This window comes from Tarenaya hassleriana, unplaced genomic scaffold, assembly GCF_000463585.1.
Source record: "Tarenaya hassleriana unplaced genomic scaffold, ASM46358v1 Cleome24, whole genome shotgun sequence".
NCBI classification, from domain to species: domain Eukaryota; kingdom Viridiplantae; phylum Streptophyta; class Magnoliopsida; order Brassicales; family Cleomaceae; genus Tarenaya; species Tarenaya hassleriana.
The window spans coordinates 544,925-562,674 of NW_010965696.1; the positions used below are offsets into that span (position 1 = coordinate 544,925).

General features: G+C 35.9%; 4 protein-coding genes across 7 annotated transcripts in view; 2 read left to right on the plus strand and 2 right to left on the minus strand.

Moving 5' to 3' along the window:
• LOC104815636 (protein translation factor SUI1 homolog 1) overlaps window positions 1–785 on the minus strand; it is a 2,206-nt gene extending 1,421 nt beyond the window's left edge. Inside the window, exon 1 of the mRNA XM_010544116.1 lies at window positions 678–785. The gene's annotated coding sequence lies outside the window, so the exon portion shown is untranslated. The remainder of the gene's footprint in view (window positions 1–677) is intronic.
• A 4,395-nt stretch (window positions 786–5,180) lies between these two features.
• Window positions 5,181–6,619, plus strand: LOC104815637 (transcription factor MYB26-like). The gene is made up of 3 exons (XM_010544117.2): window positions 5,181–5,319; window positions 5,460–5,589; window positions 5,733–6,619. The coding sequence occupies exons 1-3, from the start codon at window positions 5,187–5,189 to the stop codon at window positions 6,559–6,561; spliced, it is 1,092 nt and encodes a 363-aa protein (XP_010542419.1). The 5' UTR covers window positions 5,181–5,186; the 3' UTR covers window positions 6,562–6,619.
• A 1,116-nt stretch (window positions 6,620–7,735) lies between these two features.
• On the plus strand, window positions 7,736–14,441 carry LOC104815638 (protein ROOT HAIR DEFECTIVE 3). 2 transcript variants are annotated; one of them, XM_010544118.2, is made up of 23 exons: window positions 7,736–8,052; window positions 8,682–8,819; window positions 8,916–8,982; window positions 9,075–9,177; window positions 9,436–9,506; window positions 9,618–9,681; window positions 9,774–9,839; window positions 9,990–10,037; window positions 10,182–10,244; window positions 10,336–10,392; window positions 10,508–10,666; window positions 10,749–10,817; window positions 10,896–10,987; window positions 11,165–11,243; window positions 11,404–11,569; window positions 11,974–12,098; window positions 12,185–12,447; window positions 12,545–12,641; window positions 12,747–12,908; window positions 12,989–13,093; window positions 13,221–13,315; window positions 13,397–13,493; window positions 13,817–14,441. In XM_010544118.2, the coding sequence occupies exons 1-23, from the start codon at window positions 8,049–8,051 to the stop codon at window positions 14,021–14,023; spliced, it is 2,397 nt and encodes a 798-aa protein (XP_010542420.1). In that variant the 5' UTR covers window positions 7,736–8,048; the 3' UTR covers window positions 14,024–14,441. The 2 variants fall into 2 exon arrangements, with proteins under 2 accessions (XP_010542420.1, XP_010542421.1); XM_010544119.2 differs by lacking the exons at window positions 7,736–8,052; window positions 8,682–8,819; window positions 8,916–8,982 and having other exon boundaries at window positions 9,101–9,177; window positions 9,394–9,506.
• A 1,449-nt stretch (window positions 14,442–15,890) lies between these two features.
• LOC104815639 (protein indeterminate-domain 11-like) overlaps window positions 15,891–17,750 on the minus strand; it is a 3,665-nt gene continuing 1,805 nt past the window's right edge. For 2 of the 3 annotated variants that reach the window (XM_010544120.2, XM_019202758.1), the window contains exons 4-5: window positions 17,613–17,750; window positions 15,891–16,859 (exon numbers count right to left, since the gene is read on the minus strand). In XM_010544120.2, coding sequence (XP_010542422.1) covers window positions 15,962–16,859; window positions 17,613–17,750 — 1,036 coding nt within the window. In that variant the 3' untranslated portion in view covers window positions 15,891–15,961. The remainder of the gene's footprint in view (window positions 16,860–17,612) is intronic. The other variant, XM_010544121.2, reaches the window with a different exon arrangement.

Consider the following 17,750-nt stretch of genomic DNA (forward strand, 5'->3'; position numbering starts at 1 on the left):
CTCAAAAAAAACCACCCGACCCCCCCCCCCCCCCCAATGTATTTCCAAACAAAATTCCACATAGCACTCCAAGATAGCAAATATCCATGATTTCATAGTATCAGAAAACCGCCTCCATTGAAATTGCATAAAACCCTTGTCATTTTACTGAACACATCTGACGCTACGATACAAGTCTCGGGTAATTTCACTAAGGATCATGCGCAAAAGTGTAAAGAAGACGAAAATGCATTCCAAAACTAAAAGAAAATCCACCCCCAAAAGTTTGCCATCCACGATAAGACATTAGATAAAGAACAACAGACCATGTATATGTATCTCTCAAAAGGTTATACACAAATAGGTACAATCAAAACACAGATTCTAAATATTCAATTAAAAAGAACACTGATGGAATAAACTTTCCGAATCGATTTCTACAGGGATCGTAAAACGAGATCTCCGCAAGTCCAAATTTCTGCTGAAAACAAAATCAAGTGCGATCATTTCCTGTTTAGGATATCAGAGAAACTTGGAGTGACTATGCAGATCGAAGAGGAAACAAAACAGAGAGATCCCAACCGGCCATAAAAGAGGAATCTTTCTCGAGATAATCCAACCCACGAGAAGAATTGGCAAGAATCATCTATTAAGGACTAATAATATACGCATCAATTCAAAAGTGAGAGAAAATTTACCTGATTGCTACGATTAGGGTTTCGAGAATTCGACAATCGCAGGAGATGAAGAAACAAAACCCTTAAATTCGGATAAGAGCAACTTATGAGACCTGAGGAAAAAAGACCTCTAAATGAGCTTCTTTATTTTTTTTTAATTAGAGTTTTTTCTACTATATTCTTTTATATTTATTACTTTTCGTTTATTTTACGATATTTTATTTTCTAATTTTTAATTCATAAAATCTTATTATGAATCATCTTACCATATCCACGACTAAAGATACTAAAAACATAAACTACTAAAATATTTTCATATGATATATAATCTCTATATTAGGCTATTAATATATTATGATCTCAAATAACTCCAATGACTAAAGTTTAAGTGGAGTGGTATAACTGAATTTTGAATATTATAATCTCTTGCATCGAATTACCGGTTTGATTTAAACCATCAATTCGTTATGGACCGTCTATATTTTACATTGAGTAAACTAAAAATTAAATAAAGGACGTCATCTGATTCATCACCATACAGAGAGAATCAGATGACGTTAATTTGTTAATTTTTTTTTGAAAAATAAATCTAATTGATTTTTAGTATTCAATTCAAATACGATGATATTTTTATTGTATACTCATAGGAGATATCGATCTTTATAACTGAATTTAATTATTTTTAACGAATATTTTATAGGGTGAGGCAAAACGCCAAAAAAAATGTATAACGTCGGTGTCCTTCGTTGGCTCACAAAAAAAAAAAGTAACAAGGGTGCGAAAGCTATTTTTTTATTTGCATGTGTTCCTTTATAAATAAATAAAAGAATCTTGTTTTTGGGCTAGTTGCTTCGTTCATAAGCAATGTTAAGGTTGTTTTCTTCTAGTTAGATTTATTGTGTAAATATCTTGAGAGAATACGATAAAGACAAATCATATAAAAGATAAAGGATGAATCTGAGTAGATTTGGATGTGTGCATATAAAATGAGTATGAAAGAGGTTGTAAAAATATAAAGCTTAAGATATTATCATTCAGAGATTTAGAGAGTATAAAAATTTTTGTTCTTTATCTTTTTATTTTTTATTTCTGTTGAGTGAGAATGTTTTGAGGGAATTTCACAATAGTAATCTGAACAAACCCAGAACGTGAGAATGAGGATTCACACGGGTTGTATGTTGAATCAGTAGATTTCGTGTCATAGAGTGTCTAACACTCAAGGGGAGTGTGGTACGTTTGGTTTTTACTACAACTATCTCTATGTTTTAGTAGTCAGATTTTTTTGAACGAAAAGAACTGATTTCAAATGATATCTGAGTGAGTCAGTTATTTCAAACAATAAATTCATATTTCTAATTTTATGATATTTTTTTTATATTGGTTGATGTCCATGAGATGGGTCGGTAATCTAGATAGCATATGAAAAAATGTCATAAAATATTTTATGACATTAATAATGTGTTGTGCTCGCTTCTTTATAAATAGCATACGAAAAAAAAACATTTTTAGGTTCTTTTATGATTAATTTAATCTATAATCTTTAATATATCGGTTTGACTTAAATTTTATATCCACTCATTTTTTATAATTTATTTTTAAACTTATCTTTATTCGAATGGTCTGTTCGTGAATTCGAATTGTAAAATAAAAATAAAAATCGCCTACTGAATGAAATGATTGTATTAAATACTTTGATCATTTTAGGAAAAAGCGGCCTTATTTGCCCAAAATGTATATGAAGTAAATAATGGAAAAGCACAGCAAAATTGGAATTATCTTTTTTTAATATAAACTAAAAAAATATTATCTTTGCAATAAAAAGTGCCCTTTTGTTATACATAACACATTTATCTAGATACTTGATATGAATAATTCCATGGACTATGAAAATAAAAGAACCGCCGGGTTACAACTATGACCTTTAGAAATATTTCCTTCGTGTTTAATTCGATTTGAAGACTTGCTATTCACATAACAATGGATGCGTTTATTCTATAATGGCATGTTTTAAGATCCGATTCAATACATCATCATGACGTCATGCACATGAAAAGTTCGAGATTCGCATCTCGATCCCCCCCCTTTTTTTTATCACATTGCCTTTTCCAATAATCTTTGAGAGAAAGAGTTGATTAGACGTAAACTTGTAATTAAAATCAATTAACTAGCGTTAGCTGGGAGGTAACCATCAAGTATATAATTAGCTAGTAATCCTTCGTGTTTAATTACCGAAAAGCCCACTGTTATATAAAAAAAAAAAGATCTTCACACATACATACATGCATGCATATATATATATATATAACCACATTGAATAGAACCCGGTACATTTTTGTACTACTTTCCAAAAATAAATTATATGCGTGTTGAAATTCGATACACAAACTTCATTTAAAAGTTGAAATTTCAAACCCTTATAACAATACATGTAGCAAAGAACTACTGGAATGCAACATGTACACACAACTATATATATATATATGTGTGTGTGTAATGTGCAGTTAAATATTAATTAATCTCACAAACACGATCAAATTATAAGTAAACATCGACATATATGAAATGTGAAATAAACGTGAGTTATATCACATTGAAATTTGGGTTTTCTAACCCTTTTATCAATTAACAATATTTAATCTCACGTGTAAAACTCAGTTTCATACAAATAAATAGGTTAATTAAGCTGATTCTAAATATGCATATTTAGAGGTAAACTATATTAATCTGAAAATCAAGATGAAAATGATATGGGGATTATTACAAAAGCAACTGAGTATACTCTATATCCATTTACGTATATATATATATATATCGATCTAGAGTAGAACATCATATGATCATTGCTAAATTAATTAAAAAAACCTTAATTATTTAGTTATAAACGAGACCCTCCTCTTTCGTTAGTCTTTAATTATTTTTTTTGGTAAAAGTTAGTCTTTAAATTTTTGCTTCACGTTTTAAGACTATCTTCATGAATTGAAACCAACTTTAACTCAAAAGAATTGATTGATGGCCACGTGTTTAATCAGAATTCATCTCTTTATGTCCTTATCAAATCATCAGCAATACAAGATATTTCTACGTTTGCTTCATTTGATGGCAACCACGATTTTGTTTTTTGTTGACAATTTAAAGGATCATCCCATTTTTATTATACTTTATATTTTCTTTAATATACATAACATGTGTGTGTGTGTGTGTGTGTATATATGAAATTACACACATACTTATACGACGTACAATACGTAGCACATGTATATATGTATATGGATGTGTGTATGTTCTACAGTAGAATCAGACTCGGGATCCGTATCGTTTATTACGGCGTCTATTCTATTCTTCTAATTTGCTAAATGCTATGCAAGTTCTGTCCACATTATGGAATACTCCATGGACCCAACGAATAAGGAGAGAGAGAGAGAGAGAGAGAGAGAGAGAGAGAGAGAGAGAGAGAGAGAGAGAGAGACTCCATGATCACTTTTTAAAAGATATTTTTCCCCTTAAAAGGATAGGGCAGAATTTCAGTTTTTGAAAACAGTAAAAGGAGACAACAATATGTGTGATGAGATTAAGTATACACACGCAGTATATATGGAGTTTTATTACAAGATGTGGCAAACGAAAAGCGTGGCTGAAAGACACTGGGGGATCTTAAAATCTTTCTACTTTAATATATATTATTTATGATAATAGTAAACAGTGAATAAAAAGTCGAATCTTCAATTATGAAATTCTTTAAAAAAAAAAAAAAGATGTGGACCGCCGGAGGGTAGAGCTCAAATTAACACGTGCTTAAATTAATTACGTTTCCCTTCTAGTTTACAGTTATTATTATACATACAGATATCTGTAACATTCATTTAACAGGAAAAAAAACTTCTATAATGTTTGAGAACAAAAAAAATGTTACAATTCATACATCAAATAATAAAACCCTAACATTCTCACCATATACATAGTTAGAACTCATGCAGCACGTGAACCGATTTACATTTTTCTTTGCTTGTATGATGAAAATATATGTTCATATATATATATATATATAGACGGGTTAGGAGGATGGCATCCGCATGGACCGCATGAGTGGCACGTGCACAAAGAGAAGAGGTCGTGAAGTGTAATTCTCTTATAAGCCACACAGCCCTCGCTGAGAAGACACTTGTGTGCACCCACCCGCCTTCCCCTCATTTCCCATCACTCTTGCTATAATTGTTATTTTCTTTTTTTATTTTCAATTATTTCATCATATTTTATTACTATATATGGTTATTGCGGTTTTTTTTTAATAAAAATAATAATAATTATAGTGGGTACGCATCATCTGGTGAATGAAGAAAGACCAACCGCTGGTGTACACTGCGGTTTCAGGGTTAGTGATATTATAATTAACGTGAAAGTGTGTGTGTGGGAGTTCTTGTCTTCCTCGTCTTGCTTCTTCAAGAGATCTCCCATTTCTCCGCCATATAAAGCGTTCATATACATATACATATATATATATATATATAGAGAGAGAGAGAGAGAGAGAGAGAAATGGGGCATCACTCATGCTGCAACAAGCAGAAGGTGAAGCGAGGCCTGTGGTCTCCTGAGGAAGACGAGAAGCTCATCAACTACATCACCACTAATGGCCATGGATGCTGGAGCTCTGTTCCCAAGCATGCAGGCACCACATCCACAACTCTCTCTCTCTCTCTCTCTCTATATATATATATATATATGTAAATTCTTGAATTCTATTGTTCTACATTTTCTTGATTCTTTATTCTTCTTCATTTCTTATCTTTGGTGGTTACGATTATTAAGGTCTCCAAAGATGCGGGAAGAGCTGCAGATTGAGATGGATTAATTATCTCAGACCCGATCTTAAACGTGGAAGCTTCTCTCCCCAAGAGGCTGCCCTTATAATTGAACTCCATAGCATTCTTGGTAACAGGTTTGTATATACAATATATATATATATATATATATATATTATATTTCCACATTACATATATATCTACATTTTTATGTTATTTCGATTACAGAATCTTAAGATCTAAGTGATATAAAGTATGATATGATGATTCATATATACAGATGGGCTCAGATTGCCAAACACCTGCCGGGGAGAACAGACAATGAAGTGAAGAACTTCTGGAACTCGAGCATTAAGAAGAAGCACCATCATACCTCTTCCATGGCGAGCTTCTTCACCAACCTTCCTCTTCCTCATCATCATCATAATGTGTTCATTAACAATGTCGATAACCAGCATGACTGCATTGGAGAAGAAGCTTCTAGGTTTTTCTCCCTCCTCACAAACACAAACCCTAGTTTCATCACTCCGAACCATACTACTGATCATCATCTCTATTTTCCTTCTCCTGATGATATCACCCAAATCACATTCCAAAGCTTTGGCCGTGGAGATTCAAAGTGTAACAACACAAACCAAGCCCAGAGCCTTTACAATCCTGGTAATCTGGTTATCGCACCAACAAATCATCAAACTTTACTCCATTCTGCAGCTCCTCAAACAACCCTTCCCGATTCAGATTCGCCTTCCGCCTTCGATCCTGGTCAGCCCGAATGGCCATTGCCGGATTTTCCAGCCTCCATTTCTACCACTTTCCGGGAAACCCGAGTTCCCGAAACCTTTCAAGATTATGTCGGTCACGACGACAAGCTCATTTTCGACCCGGTCGTCTCCATAATAACACCATACCCACATGACACACAAGTGCCTGGAGATCATGATCATCATCACCATCTTCGTCAAGTGGATCCATACATTGACTCTATGATCATGCCGTCATTGCCATCCTCGTCATCCTCCTCCTCCTCGCCGATCTCGGGCGGACAGCACGTGGCTACTGCTGCTGCTGTTACGACTACTACTACTGCAATGTCTACATGGGATCCCTAGACATGGATTAAAAAGAAAAATAATATATAGAATTGTAATATATATGTATATGTGTGTGTGGGGGAAAAAGAAATATAAATAGTCATCAGTATGTGTTGATTAATATTTTACCATATAATGACATTTATATAAAATAAGGATTGGTATATGTTCACTGAACATTTGCGAAAGATTTGCATTCAATTGTTGGTGAGGAAAACCTAAACGTTACTAGTTCAGGTTCGTTGCGTGAGTAATTAAGGGCTATCGAAAAGTTCGTCAATAACTATATACACACATATATATATATATATATTCTTTTGTCATTATACAATACCCCATAGATACATACAATATATGTACATATGCATATATGGGTGTCGTGTTTGTATATATAGTCAGTTTGTTTTGTGACTACTCTATAATATTCCGCATCTTTTTAACAAAAAAAAATATTCCGCATCTTTGATTTGTCGCTTATGGCTCTCTCAGTATCTCTTGAAAATAAATGTGTCTCATTTTCCAATTAAATTAAATGCATCGTGTGTATGTATACATTATATATATATATATATATATATATATATATATATTATTTCCTGGGTGGTGACACAGAACCAAATCGTGCATTCGTTTCCGGAACCGAACTTATCTAAAAATGAGATCGCATCGTCCATCTTTTATGGAAAGATGATGGGCCGAAAATTGGGCCCACCAAGAGCCTATTAGCCGATTCTTTTGTCAGGCCCATATATTTTTGGCCCACGTATCAATCTATCCACTAAATAAAACCCTCACAATTATGGATATAATATAATCCTTTTTTTTCACTAACTCAATGCTAAAACAACTAGATTTTTTATTATTATATTAAATCAGCATCCCATCTTTGACATAATATTAACATCTTTTACCAACATTGACATATACAAGAACAAGAGGTAAATTTAAACGTTCCGACATGTGTTCTAAACATAAAATCATATAGATTTTCGCAGTCATTTGGAAATATAAATTCTATATTGTATTATATAGTAGAAAACACTTCAGTAACAACAAAAAATGCATTATAAAATTTATCAATCAATATTTCAAACATAACATTTTTTTTAATCATATGTAATGCATTATAAAATTTATCAATCGTAGTTTTTCTTAAATCATATCTAATTGTATTTTTTTTTAGGTCAAAAGATGGATAATTTTTCCAGCTCTTTTGAGATGAAATTGGATCCAGAGGGGGAAAAGGAAGGAAAGTTCTCTCTTTTATGTTCTACCGAAAATCAGAAATCAAACCCAATTAAATAAAGCGAAAAAAGTCGGCATTTTTTGAAAAAGAAACCATTCCTGTTTGGATTCTCTTCTTCGTAGAGAGCTTTGATCTCAGTCGAGCACGGTTTCTGAAGGAGATACGTCGTAGTCTGATATTTCCTCTGATCTCTCTCTATCTCTCCTCCTCGCATTTTGGAATTCATTCCTCCGTCCATCCCCCCGTTGCCGGACAAAAAATGGGTATTTTGATCCTTTCTCGGATTCTCCGGCCTTAAATGCGTCTAATCTCGTGGATCCGGTTTTTTCTTTGATCTGATCAGTTTCTGTCGTGTCTGCACGTTATCGGTTATGTTTTGGGCCTTTTTTTTTAATATTCTGATTTGGGTCTCGATCGGTCTGTTGAGAATTCTGTTTCAGCTCATCGGATGGTAGGTGAAAGATTTAATTGCTCCGTGTTCATTTGGCCGAATATGAGTGCGAGGGTTTTTTGGATGTTGATTCGTTCAGTTCAGTTCCTAGGAAAATGCGAGGAACTATTACAGCAAAATCCGAAGCGTGTCTGGTTTTCTCCGGATTAACGTCTGTTTGGTTGCTGAGAAAATGAAAGAAAGTGGTAGAAAGTCCAAAAGCAGGCTTTTATGGATTAGCAGCTTGAACAAATTCTGGAACCATGTGTCTCATTTAGTTTCAATTTATTTTGACATTTCCGGAAGCTAAACACATCCGAAATGGGTGTAGATAAGATCTGATTGAGTAGCAACACTAGAAGAACTTCAAGATTCTTGCTTTCTTTGGACACCATCATGAATGCCTCTTGCATTGCTAATGCATGATTATGATTGGTCTTCTTTACTTCCTTGAAAATACAGATAGCTGCTCTACTCAGCTTATTGATGGAGATGGTACCTTCAATGTTACTGGGCTTGATCATTTCATCAAGGATGTTAAACTGGCAGAATGTGGTCTTTCATATGCCGTTGTCTCGATTATGGGTCCACAAAGCAGCGGTCTGTGTTCTGTCCTTAAATGTGAAAATCTCATTTGAAATTTTGTTTCTTTTGGATGACCCATGTCCATTCTTTTTTATTTTTTTAATGTTGCAGGAAAGAGCACATTGTTGAACAATTTGTTCGGAACAAACTTCAGGGAAATGGACGCATTTAAAGGAAGGCATGTTTTGTTCTTTGTATAATTTTCCGTCACAACACATTGCATAGCTTCTGATTTAAGATTCTTTAACAGCTATAATCCCATATTTTCAGGTCTCAGACGACTAAGGGGATTTGGCTTGCAAGATGCACTGGAATTGAGCCCTGCACTCTTGTGATGGATTTAGAGGGTACTGATGGAAGAGAGCGTGGAGAGGTATTTAGCCCTTCTTCCTCCCTTCTCTCACTCGTTCTTTTCTGTTTTCCACATCACTAACGAGTGACCTATTTATTTCTTTTAGACCTGTTCCTGACTAATTTCCATTGTGCTGATTAAAGCCTTTAAGATTACCGATTTGGCTTCATGTATTGCTTTACTTTTTTAGTTTGCTTAAATGTATATTTTGTCCTTAAAAGGAATGTGTGAATGCAGACTTACACACTTACTGACATCTGCCTTATCTATGGCCGTTAGGATGATACGGCTTTTGAGAAACAGAGTGCTCTTTTCGCACTTGCTGTCTCAGACATAGTTCTTATAAACATGTAAGCATCTCCACAAGCACCTTTGTTTCCTCTGGTATTAATGCACTGTGCCACGCTTCTCTCTCTCTGTTAAAAAATCCATTTTAAGTGTTCCCTGGATTCACAATGCAGGTGGTGTCATGATATTGGTCGTGAACAAGCAGCGAACAAGCCTCTTTTAAAGACTGTTTTCCAAGTAAGTGTTTTTGTCTGTTAGTTCTTACTTATCAGGAAGCTGATATCTGTTCTGAAGCTCTGGCTTGTTACTTCTTATCAACTTGTGGACAGGTCATGATGCGGTTGTTTAGTCCACGGAAAACCACTTTAATGTTTGTCATACGAGATAAAACACGGGTATGACTTTTGTTCTCCATTTGATTGCTTGTGACAACTTGATATGTTTGGCATAATTTCTTTATTTTTTCTCTATTATTCTGCTCCCTTTTCATCACTTGTAACTATTTTTATGCGATGTTGGTGTTGTTAATTCCGTAATTTTTGCAGACTCCTTTGGAGAATTTAGAACCTGTTCTGAGGGAAGACATTCAGAAGGTTAAAGAAAAAAACAATAGTTTTTTTTTTTTGGTATAAAACAATAGTTTCTTTGCATGATTTTGTTTTGCAAGTGCTATCTCTTACGTTGTCTCATGATTTTGTTTTGCAAGTGCTATCTCTTACGTTGTCTCTTTAACGCAGATATGGGATTCTGTTCCTAAGCCTCAAGCACACAAAGACACCCCACTAAGTGAATTTTTCAATGTACGATAGCCTGATTTAACATTGGGCTTAGAATTTGGTATCATTCTTCTGTTGTTTGGATTGAAAAAATAGTCTTGTTTCCTTGGTGCAGGTTGAAGTAGTCGCTCTCTCTAGTTATGAAGAAAAGGAAGAGCAATTCAAAGAGCAGGTAAATTAGCTATCATCATTAGTTTTGGGTTTCCCAGTGTATTTCCTTCCTTGAGGCAGATGACTTTGTAGGTTAAATTAATGCTTGACCTGTAATATTGTTGCTGTGATTGAAGGTTGCTAATTTGAGACAACGGTTCTTCCACTCTGTTGCACCTGGGGGACTTGCTGGTGACCGACGGGGAGTAGTCCCTGCTTCGGGTTTTGCTTTTAGTTCAGAACAAATCTGGCGGGTCATTAAAGAGAACAAAGACTTGGACCTTCCGGCTCACAAGGTGACTTTAGTAGCATAAGGTTCTCATCCATGCTCTACGTTTTCATGTTTTCCCTTGTTTTTCATGAGCTGCCTTTTTGTAGGTCATGGTTGCAACTGTACGGTGTGAGGAAATTGCCAACGAAAAGTTTTCTCATTTCACCGCAAACGAGGTAATTATTCTTCTAGATGCTTAAAATTTTGTTATGCTTTCAACACCTATTCTCTAAACTTCTTAAAATTTTCTTTAGGAATGGCGTCAGCTAGAAGAAGCTGTGCAGTCCACTCCTGTTTCCGGGTTTGGAAAGAAGCTGAGTTCAATTCTCGAGTCTTGCTTGTCAGAGTAAGAATATTCTACAATATATTTATTTCATGTAAACATTTTCCGGGTCACGACTCATAAGCACTCCGCTGCATCATCTGCATCCTTATGCATATAATCTTATCTCTAATAGTTTCTTCATTATGGATTTGGTAATTTGGATTTGATTCCAGTCCAATAATCTCTCATATTTATAAGGTATGACACTGAAGCCACATACTTCGACGAAGGTGTGAGATCTGCCAAACGACAGCAGCTGCAAGAGAAATTATTGCAAGTAATGCACATATCGATAACTTGTGATTATATTGTACTTGAGACCTGTCACTTATGTTTGTCTGTCTTAGCACATGTCGCGTGAAAACCTTGAGACGGATTTTGCACAGCTGAAGATACTCTATTGCTAGGTACTCATTTTCTTTTTTCCACTTATCCAGCTTGTTCAACCAGCTTTCCAAGATGTGCTTGGACACATGAGATCTGGAACACTTGATAACTTCAAGGTTGCTTTTGAGAAGTCCTTGAACGCAGGAGAAGGGTTTTCTTCCGCTGCTCATGCCTGTGCTCAATCTTGCATGTCTCAGTTTGATGAAGGATGTGCCGGTATGGTTTATTGTCGACGTTGTAGTAATAATAATAATAATAATAATAATAATAATAATAATAATAATAATAATAATAATAATAATAATAATAATAATAATAATAATAATAATAATAATAATAATAATAATAATAATAATAATAATAATAATAATAATAATAATAATAATAATAATAATAATAATAATAATAATAATAATAATAATAATAATAATAATAATAATCATCATCATAATAATAATCATAATAATGATGATGATGATGATGATGATGTGCAGTATAGGATAAAATGATGGAGAGCTTAGAATATCAAGAAACATTACATGATATCCGAGATTTGAAGGAGCCATAAAACTTTCTTTTCACATTTTACGAAAAATATACACGGTTATGTTCTCCTGCAGATGTTGTCATTGAGCAAGCAAACTGGGATACATCTAAAACTCGGGAAAAGCTTTGGCGTGATATTGATGCTCATATTGCATCTGTTCGTGCAGCAAAGCTGTCTGAACTGACTACACTGTATGAGGTACTTTTGAGTACCTTAAGATTTCCTTGATTATGTACTGTTGGAAATTCCATTCCCTTACTAATAGAGATAGCTGTGTTTTGCAGTCGAAACTGAATGAAGCATTGTCTGGACCTGTGGAAGCTCTCTTAGATGGAGCTCATGATGAAACATGGCCATCAATAAGAATGCTACTGAGAAGGGAAACAGAATTGGCTGTCTTTGGCCTCTCTGATGCATTATCTGGTTTTGACATGGACGAAGAATCAAAGAGTAGAATGCTGAGTGCCCTTGAGAACTATGCATGTGGTATTGTTGAAGCCAAGGCAAAGGAAGAAGCTGGAAGGGTGTTGATGCGGATGAAGGACAGGTAATGATGCTATGCCGGTATTTTACCGTTTTTCTCGTTTAAAATAGTTTCATCTTTTCTAATACCACTTGCCGATTAAACAAAAACTTCTACCCAGATTTGCAACAATCTTCAGCCACGATGCTGATTCAATGCCACGTGTATGGACCGGGAAGGAAGACATCAGAGCAATCACTAAGATGGCCCGTTCTTCGGTATTGCATCTCCCTGATATAGCAAACCTTTGCAGTATCTATTTTTTTTTAATCTGATTTCCAGTCTCATGTGAAGTAAATTTTAACCTTGTTTGCTTATTCTAGTCCTTGAAGCTGTTGTCTGTCATGGCTGTAACCCGGTTGGATGATGAACCTGATAATATTGAGAAGACATTGTCACGTGCTTTTGTCGATTCTTCGAACAACAACGCTGCTAGCACAAGCATTACCACATTTGATCCACTCGCTTCAAGTACTTGGGAGCAGGTGAGTAGAATCTGAACTCACTATCTATTTCAAGAAAACCAACATAGAGACATGTTTTCATAACAAATTCTTTTGTTCAGGTTCCACAATCAAAGACATTGATCACTCCTGTCCAATGTAAATCGTTGTGGAGGCAATTCAAAACCGAGACACAGTATACTGTTACACAAGCCATTTCTGCTCAGGCAATGATTTTCCTACTTTCAGACATGTTTTTGGCCTCAATGCTTGCAGGCTACTAGATTTTTTTTTTTGGAATGGTAGTAAAAACGAAGTTTGAATCCATTCTAATGTTATTCTTCCTGGTTTCAGGAAGCTAACCGGCGGAATAACAACTGGTTACCGCCTCCATGGGCAATCCTTGCACTGGTTGTTCTGGGATTCAATGAATTTATGACTCTCTTAAGGTAGTACTCTCTCTGTTCTTTTGAGACTGGCTCGGTTTTTCATCTATAGGATTCTATTCACATTGGCTTTTCTCTTTGCAGAAATCCTTTGTACATTGGTTTCCTTTTCGTCGGTTATCTTATTGCCAAAGCTCTTTGGGTGCAATTAGACATTTCTGGAGAATTTCGCAATGGGGCGGTACGTCTTCTTCCATCTCTTCCATTTCACGTGACAATGAAGCAGATTTTTCTGTTTCCTATTGAATTATAGGTTATCACATCTCAGATTCTCAAAGGAAAAAAGCACTATAATGTAAACATGTAGGTTCGACAGGAAAAACTTGCTTTATTCCATACATACTCTCCTTAGTTGATCAAGAACAACAGGAAAAGAAAATGATTTAGTTTGTCGATGATTCATCTTCATCAAATGCTTGTATTTTCCATCATGAAATTTCCTGATCACCACTTTTTTGTTTCCTCTGGTCTTCCCTTGTTGTTGTTATCTCTTCTGAGATGCAGCTACCTGGGCTTATCTCCATATCAACCAAGTTACTTCCCACTGTCATGAACCTTCTCAAAAAGCTCGCGGAAGAAGGACAAGCTCCACCAATGAATCCTCAAACTCAGTCCAAGGTTACAACTAACGGCGTCAGTAGCAGCGTCGGTTCGTCCTCGTCAAGCGGCATCTCGACAGAAACAGTTTCCGACCACACGAAAGATGACTAGACAAGGCGAGCGTTCACCCATTAAGATGAGATTTCGAATCTTCGTTCCCTCCAAAAGGGTGCCTCTCTTTCGTGAATACAAGACTTCGAATCGTCATCCCCTCCAAAAGGGTACCTCCCTTTCAGTATGATCCGGGAGATCCAGAGCGTTTTGATCTGAGAGAGACATATTTTCATCTCCCGAGGCATCGGTTTTTACTGCAGATGCTGGGGGGTGGGGAATAGATACTGTTTTTTCTGTACCGATGTGGTTTTATTGTATCTGAGGAAAGAATGTTCCTGTAAGAAACGGGGGTTCGGTTTTGTGTGTTCCAACTTCCAAGATTTCTGTTGCAGATGCGGTTTCTTGTGTCTCAAGAAAGTACATTCTTGAAGAAACCTGTTTGAGTTTTGTTTTGTCAACTTGAGATTTTTTTGTCTATGAACATTGACGGCCCTGGCGGTGGCGTGTGTATATATATATAACACAAACCTTATCTGGCAACTATTGGTTTTGCGTATGGATCATAGTTTCCTGACATAAAAGGAGATCTAAACATGTCTGTTTTAAACCCAAGTGATTCTGCAATCGAAGGCCAACACGTTCGTGTCTTTCGCTTGGAAATCTCTTCAACGGGCTTCACGTCATCGATAATAAAACCCGACTTCACACATTTGCCATTGTTGATGAATCTTGAAGCTGGGTGGAGCCACCGGATATCTTCTTGTAAGTGAACGGTGCTGTTGTTGTGGCTGTCTGCTCGTGTTGCAGATGATCTGGCGTCGACTGATTCAGACCACAAGAACTCGATTCTTGAATCTGAATGTGCGGTTCTTGACGGTCGGATCTTGAACTCGAATCAATTGGGTTTTTTCTCGTGTTCTTTATGCCAGTACCCGAAATTGCGAATCTGGCTCAGATTGAATGCGTCATTCGAAATTCCAGGATGGAAAAAATGTGATCCAAGTTTCAGACTTTAATTTCTCCTTTTAAAATCACATTAAATATAGATCCTGTATGAAATATAATATAATATATATATATAATATGTTTCAAAATTCTATCTTATGTAAGCTTTCGTGAAGTTATCTAAAGAATATTCCCTTTTTTTTTCCTTATCAGAGGGCCCATTATAGTAGTTTCACAACTTATTTTAAGAATAATTATTTCAATATTTTCTACCATAATGTTATATGATATTATTTGTGGTCTTTACGTATAGGAACCTATGGTGGAAGACAACCAGTTTCATCAATCATTCAGCAACTTTTGACAAATATTTACATGGAAATTAGAAAAGCTATCTCACACTTGCAGAAAATGACCAATACACAAATGGGACAATAATAGCCGTAGGGAGGACAAAAAGAAAAGCTAAAAAGCTGAATTTCAAGAAATTAAATAATATCTACCTATATATATGTATATATATATATATATATATATATTCATTGGAACGTGTCTTACACATGTGTAGAGCACTGCCACCAAGCAAAAAGCGATATATATATATATATATATATATAATGGTTCGATATTTCTATTGGAACATGAAAATAAAAATAAATTTAAAATTGAATAATATATAAATATTTACTAAAAAGCAATTTAAAATTATTTAAAAAAAAATCAAATTAAGTTGTCCCATAAATCCTACCTAACAATTTTCCCCCACGTGATACGCACAAAAAAACGAATATTTTTATATTCGAGTTGACCGCGTGCAGCTTATTTTTTGCATGGTGAAAAAACGTAACCAATTCATACACATCAATATATTCATTAATTAATTTCCGTATAGATTAATTTGCAACATGCTAATTCTCCTTTTTAGAGGATATTATTAATTCAACTATTATGAAGGAAACAAAAAAAAAGGTTATAGAAGATACAAGAAAACAAAAACATATATATATAGACACATATATGTGTATACATATTCATGTATATAAAGATGACCTAACTTTGCCATAGGTTTTGTGAGTGGCTATGCTCCTCAGAAGCATTGCCGTCGAGACAGTCTCCAAGACCGGCAAAACTGAGAATGTCGCTATGATACAATGGCCTAAGCCCCAAGAAATCTCTCGTCAACCCTTCTCCTACTCCTCCACCGCCGTTCTTCTCTCCGGCCACCGGAACCGCCACCCCCGCCGCCGCGCTTGTCCCCAAGAACCCACCGAAGCTCTCTTCGAAGGCTTCTCCCCGACCGAATCCGGCAGCGGAATCCATCGAGTTGTAGTCTTGAAACATAGACGGGTTGTCGCTGTTTCCGCCGGCGAAGCCGAACCCAGGTGGCGGCGTAGCCGATGATGTCATCATCGACGCCATTGTCGTGGTGAGGTTATGACTCGACCTGACCACGTCGGTCGGAGAAGGAGCTGAGTTCGTAGCACCCATTTGAGCCGCTTTCTGGAGCAACGCGGTGGCGGACATGGCCGGAGACGGCGGAGAAGGGTGGTGGAAGCAGGCGGCCGTCGCGGTGGCTGAACCAAAAGGGAAAAAACCGCAGCCGCTAGGGTTAGGGTTAGGGTTTGAGGGTGAGAGCCAGTGAGGGATCATGATTTGGTTTACGTCGCTTTGTTGCTCTTTCTTCATGGGAAATGCATGGGGATTGTTGTTGTTACTGCAGGTACTGCTGCTGCTACTGCCATTGTTGCGAGCGCCATAGCTCCCGAGGCTCTGAATGTGAAGGCTGATTAGGTTCTGAGAGGAGGAAGAAGAAGATGCATTGTTGGGTGGAGTCTGATGACGAGGAGATTGGATCAAGGGAGTGTTTGGCTGCTGGGTTTGGATTGATCTCACACTTTCTTCTGCCAATGCATCACAGAATGCTCTGTGAGTTATGAAACTATCCCTCCTGTCCACAAAAACACGATCGAATATATTAAAAGAAACGTAAAATATAAACTCTAATTAATAATATTCTATCTAATTCGCAATAATATACATTTAACATGTGTAATGTACGTTTAAAAAGCAATGCATGATATGTGAATGAGAAATAATGAAAATACAAGTTATAATCGAGATTTTTCAAGTTCAAAGCAGATGAGTGAGATGTTACACACACATATATACACACATTATACATATTGTATTTTGTATATGTGTGTAAGACGAATGATTAATGCAATAAATGCAACCATCATGAGGAGCTCTAACAACAAAAAAGAATAATGGACAGTCCCCAACAATTTAAATGAAGATTCTTTGAGCTATCGCCACTCTTGTCCTCTTCAATTAAATGAGAACACACTCGTTTATATATATATATATATATATACATACACATGTACCCAACAGATGATGTTTTCGTACGCAATGCCCATCTGTCTGTCCAATTCATGTGACAACACTCCTCGTTTTCATTATCAACTCACATATCATAATCATATTATATAGTCTGGTTAATTAAGACATCTAAATCAGATTAATCCGACGACTACAGTTACATGCATGTACATCATCGTGTGTGAATGAGAATGCGCAGTGTCAGATCCACGTGCGGGACAAGTGGCATAATGTAGTATAATTAGAGAGAATTTAAATTATATATTAAGTAAATATGTGAAGGGTTAAAATTAAATGGAATATTGGGTCGTGAATATACCTTGAAAAAAGGGTGCCGCAGTCACATCTGTACTCTTTGGTGCCGCAAATCTTAGAATGGGCCTTCCAATCTGACTGAACGGCATACCTCTTCGAACACTTGTCGCATTTCCACCTCTTCTCGCCATGTTTCCTGCTG

Excerpts from the sequence above, each read along its gene's own strand:
- LOC104815637 (XM_010544117.2), top strand. The coding sequence starts at position 5,187 with ATGGGGCATCACTCATGCTGCAACAAGCAGAAGGTGAAGCGAGGCCTG. Across the intron at positions 5,320-5,459 it reads CTCTGTTCCCAAGCATGCAG|GTCTCCAAAGATGCGGGAAG; the intron begins GCACCACATCCA and ends ACGATTATTAAG. Across the intron at positions 5,590-5,732 it reads CATAGCATTCTTGGTAACAG|ATGGGCTCAGATTGCCAAAC; the intron begins GTTTGTATATAC and ends TCATATATACAG.
- LOC104815638 (XM_010544118.2), top strand. Across the intron at positions 12,642-12,746 it reads CTAAGATGGCCCGTTCTTCG|TCCTTGAAGCTGTTGTCTGT; the intron begins GTATTGCATCTC and ends TGCTTATTCTAG. Across the intron at positions 13,094-13,220 it reads CACAAGCCATTTCTGCTCAG|GAAGCTAACCGGCGGAATAA; the intron begins GCAATGATTTTC and ends TCCTGGTTTCAG.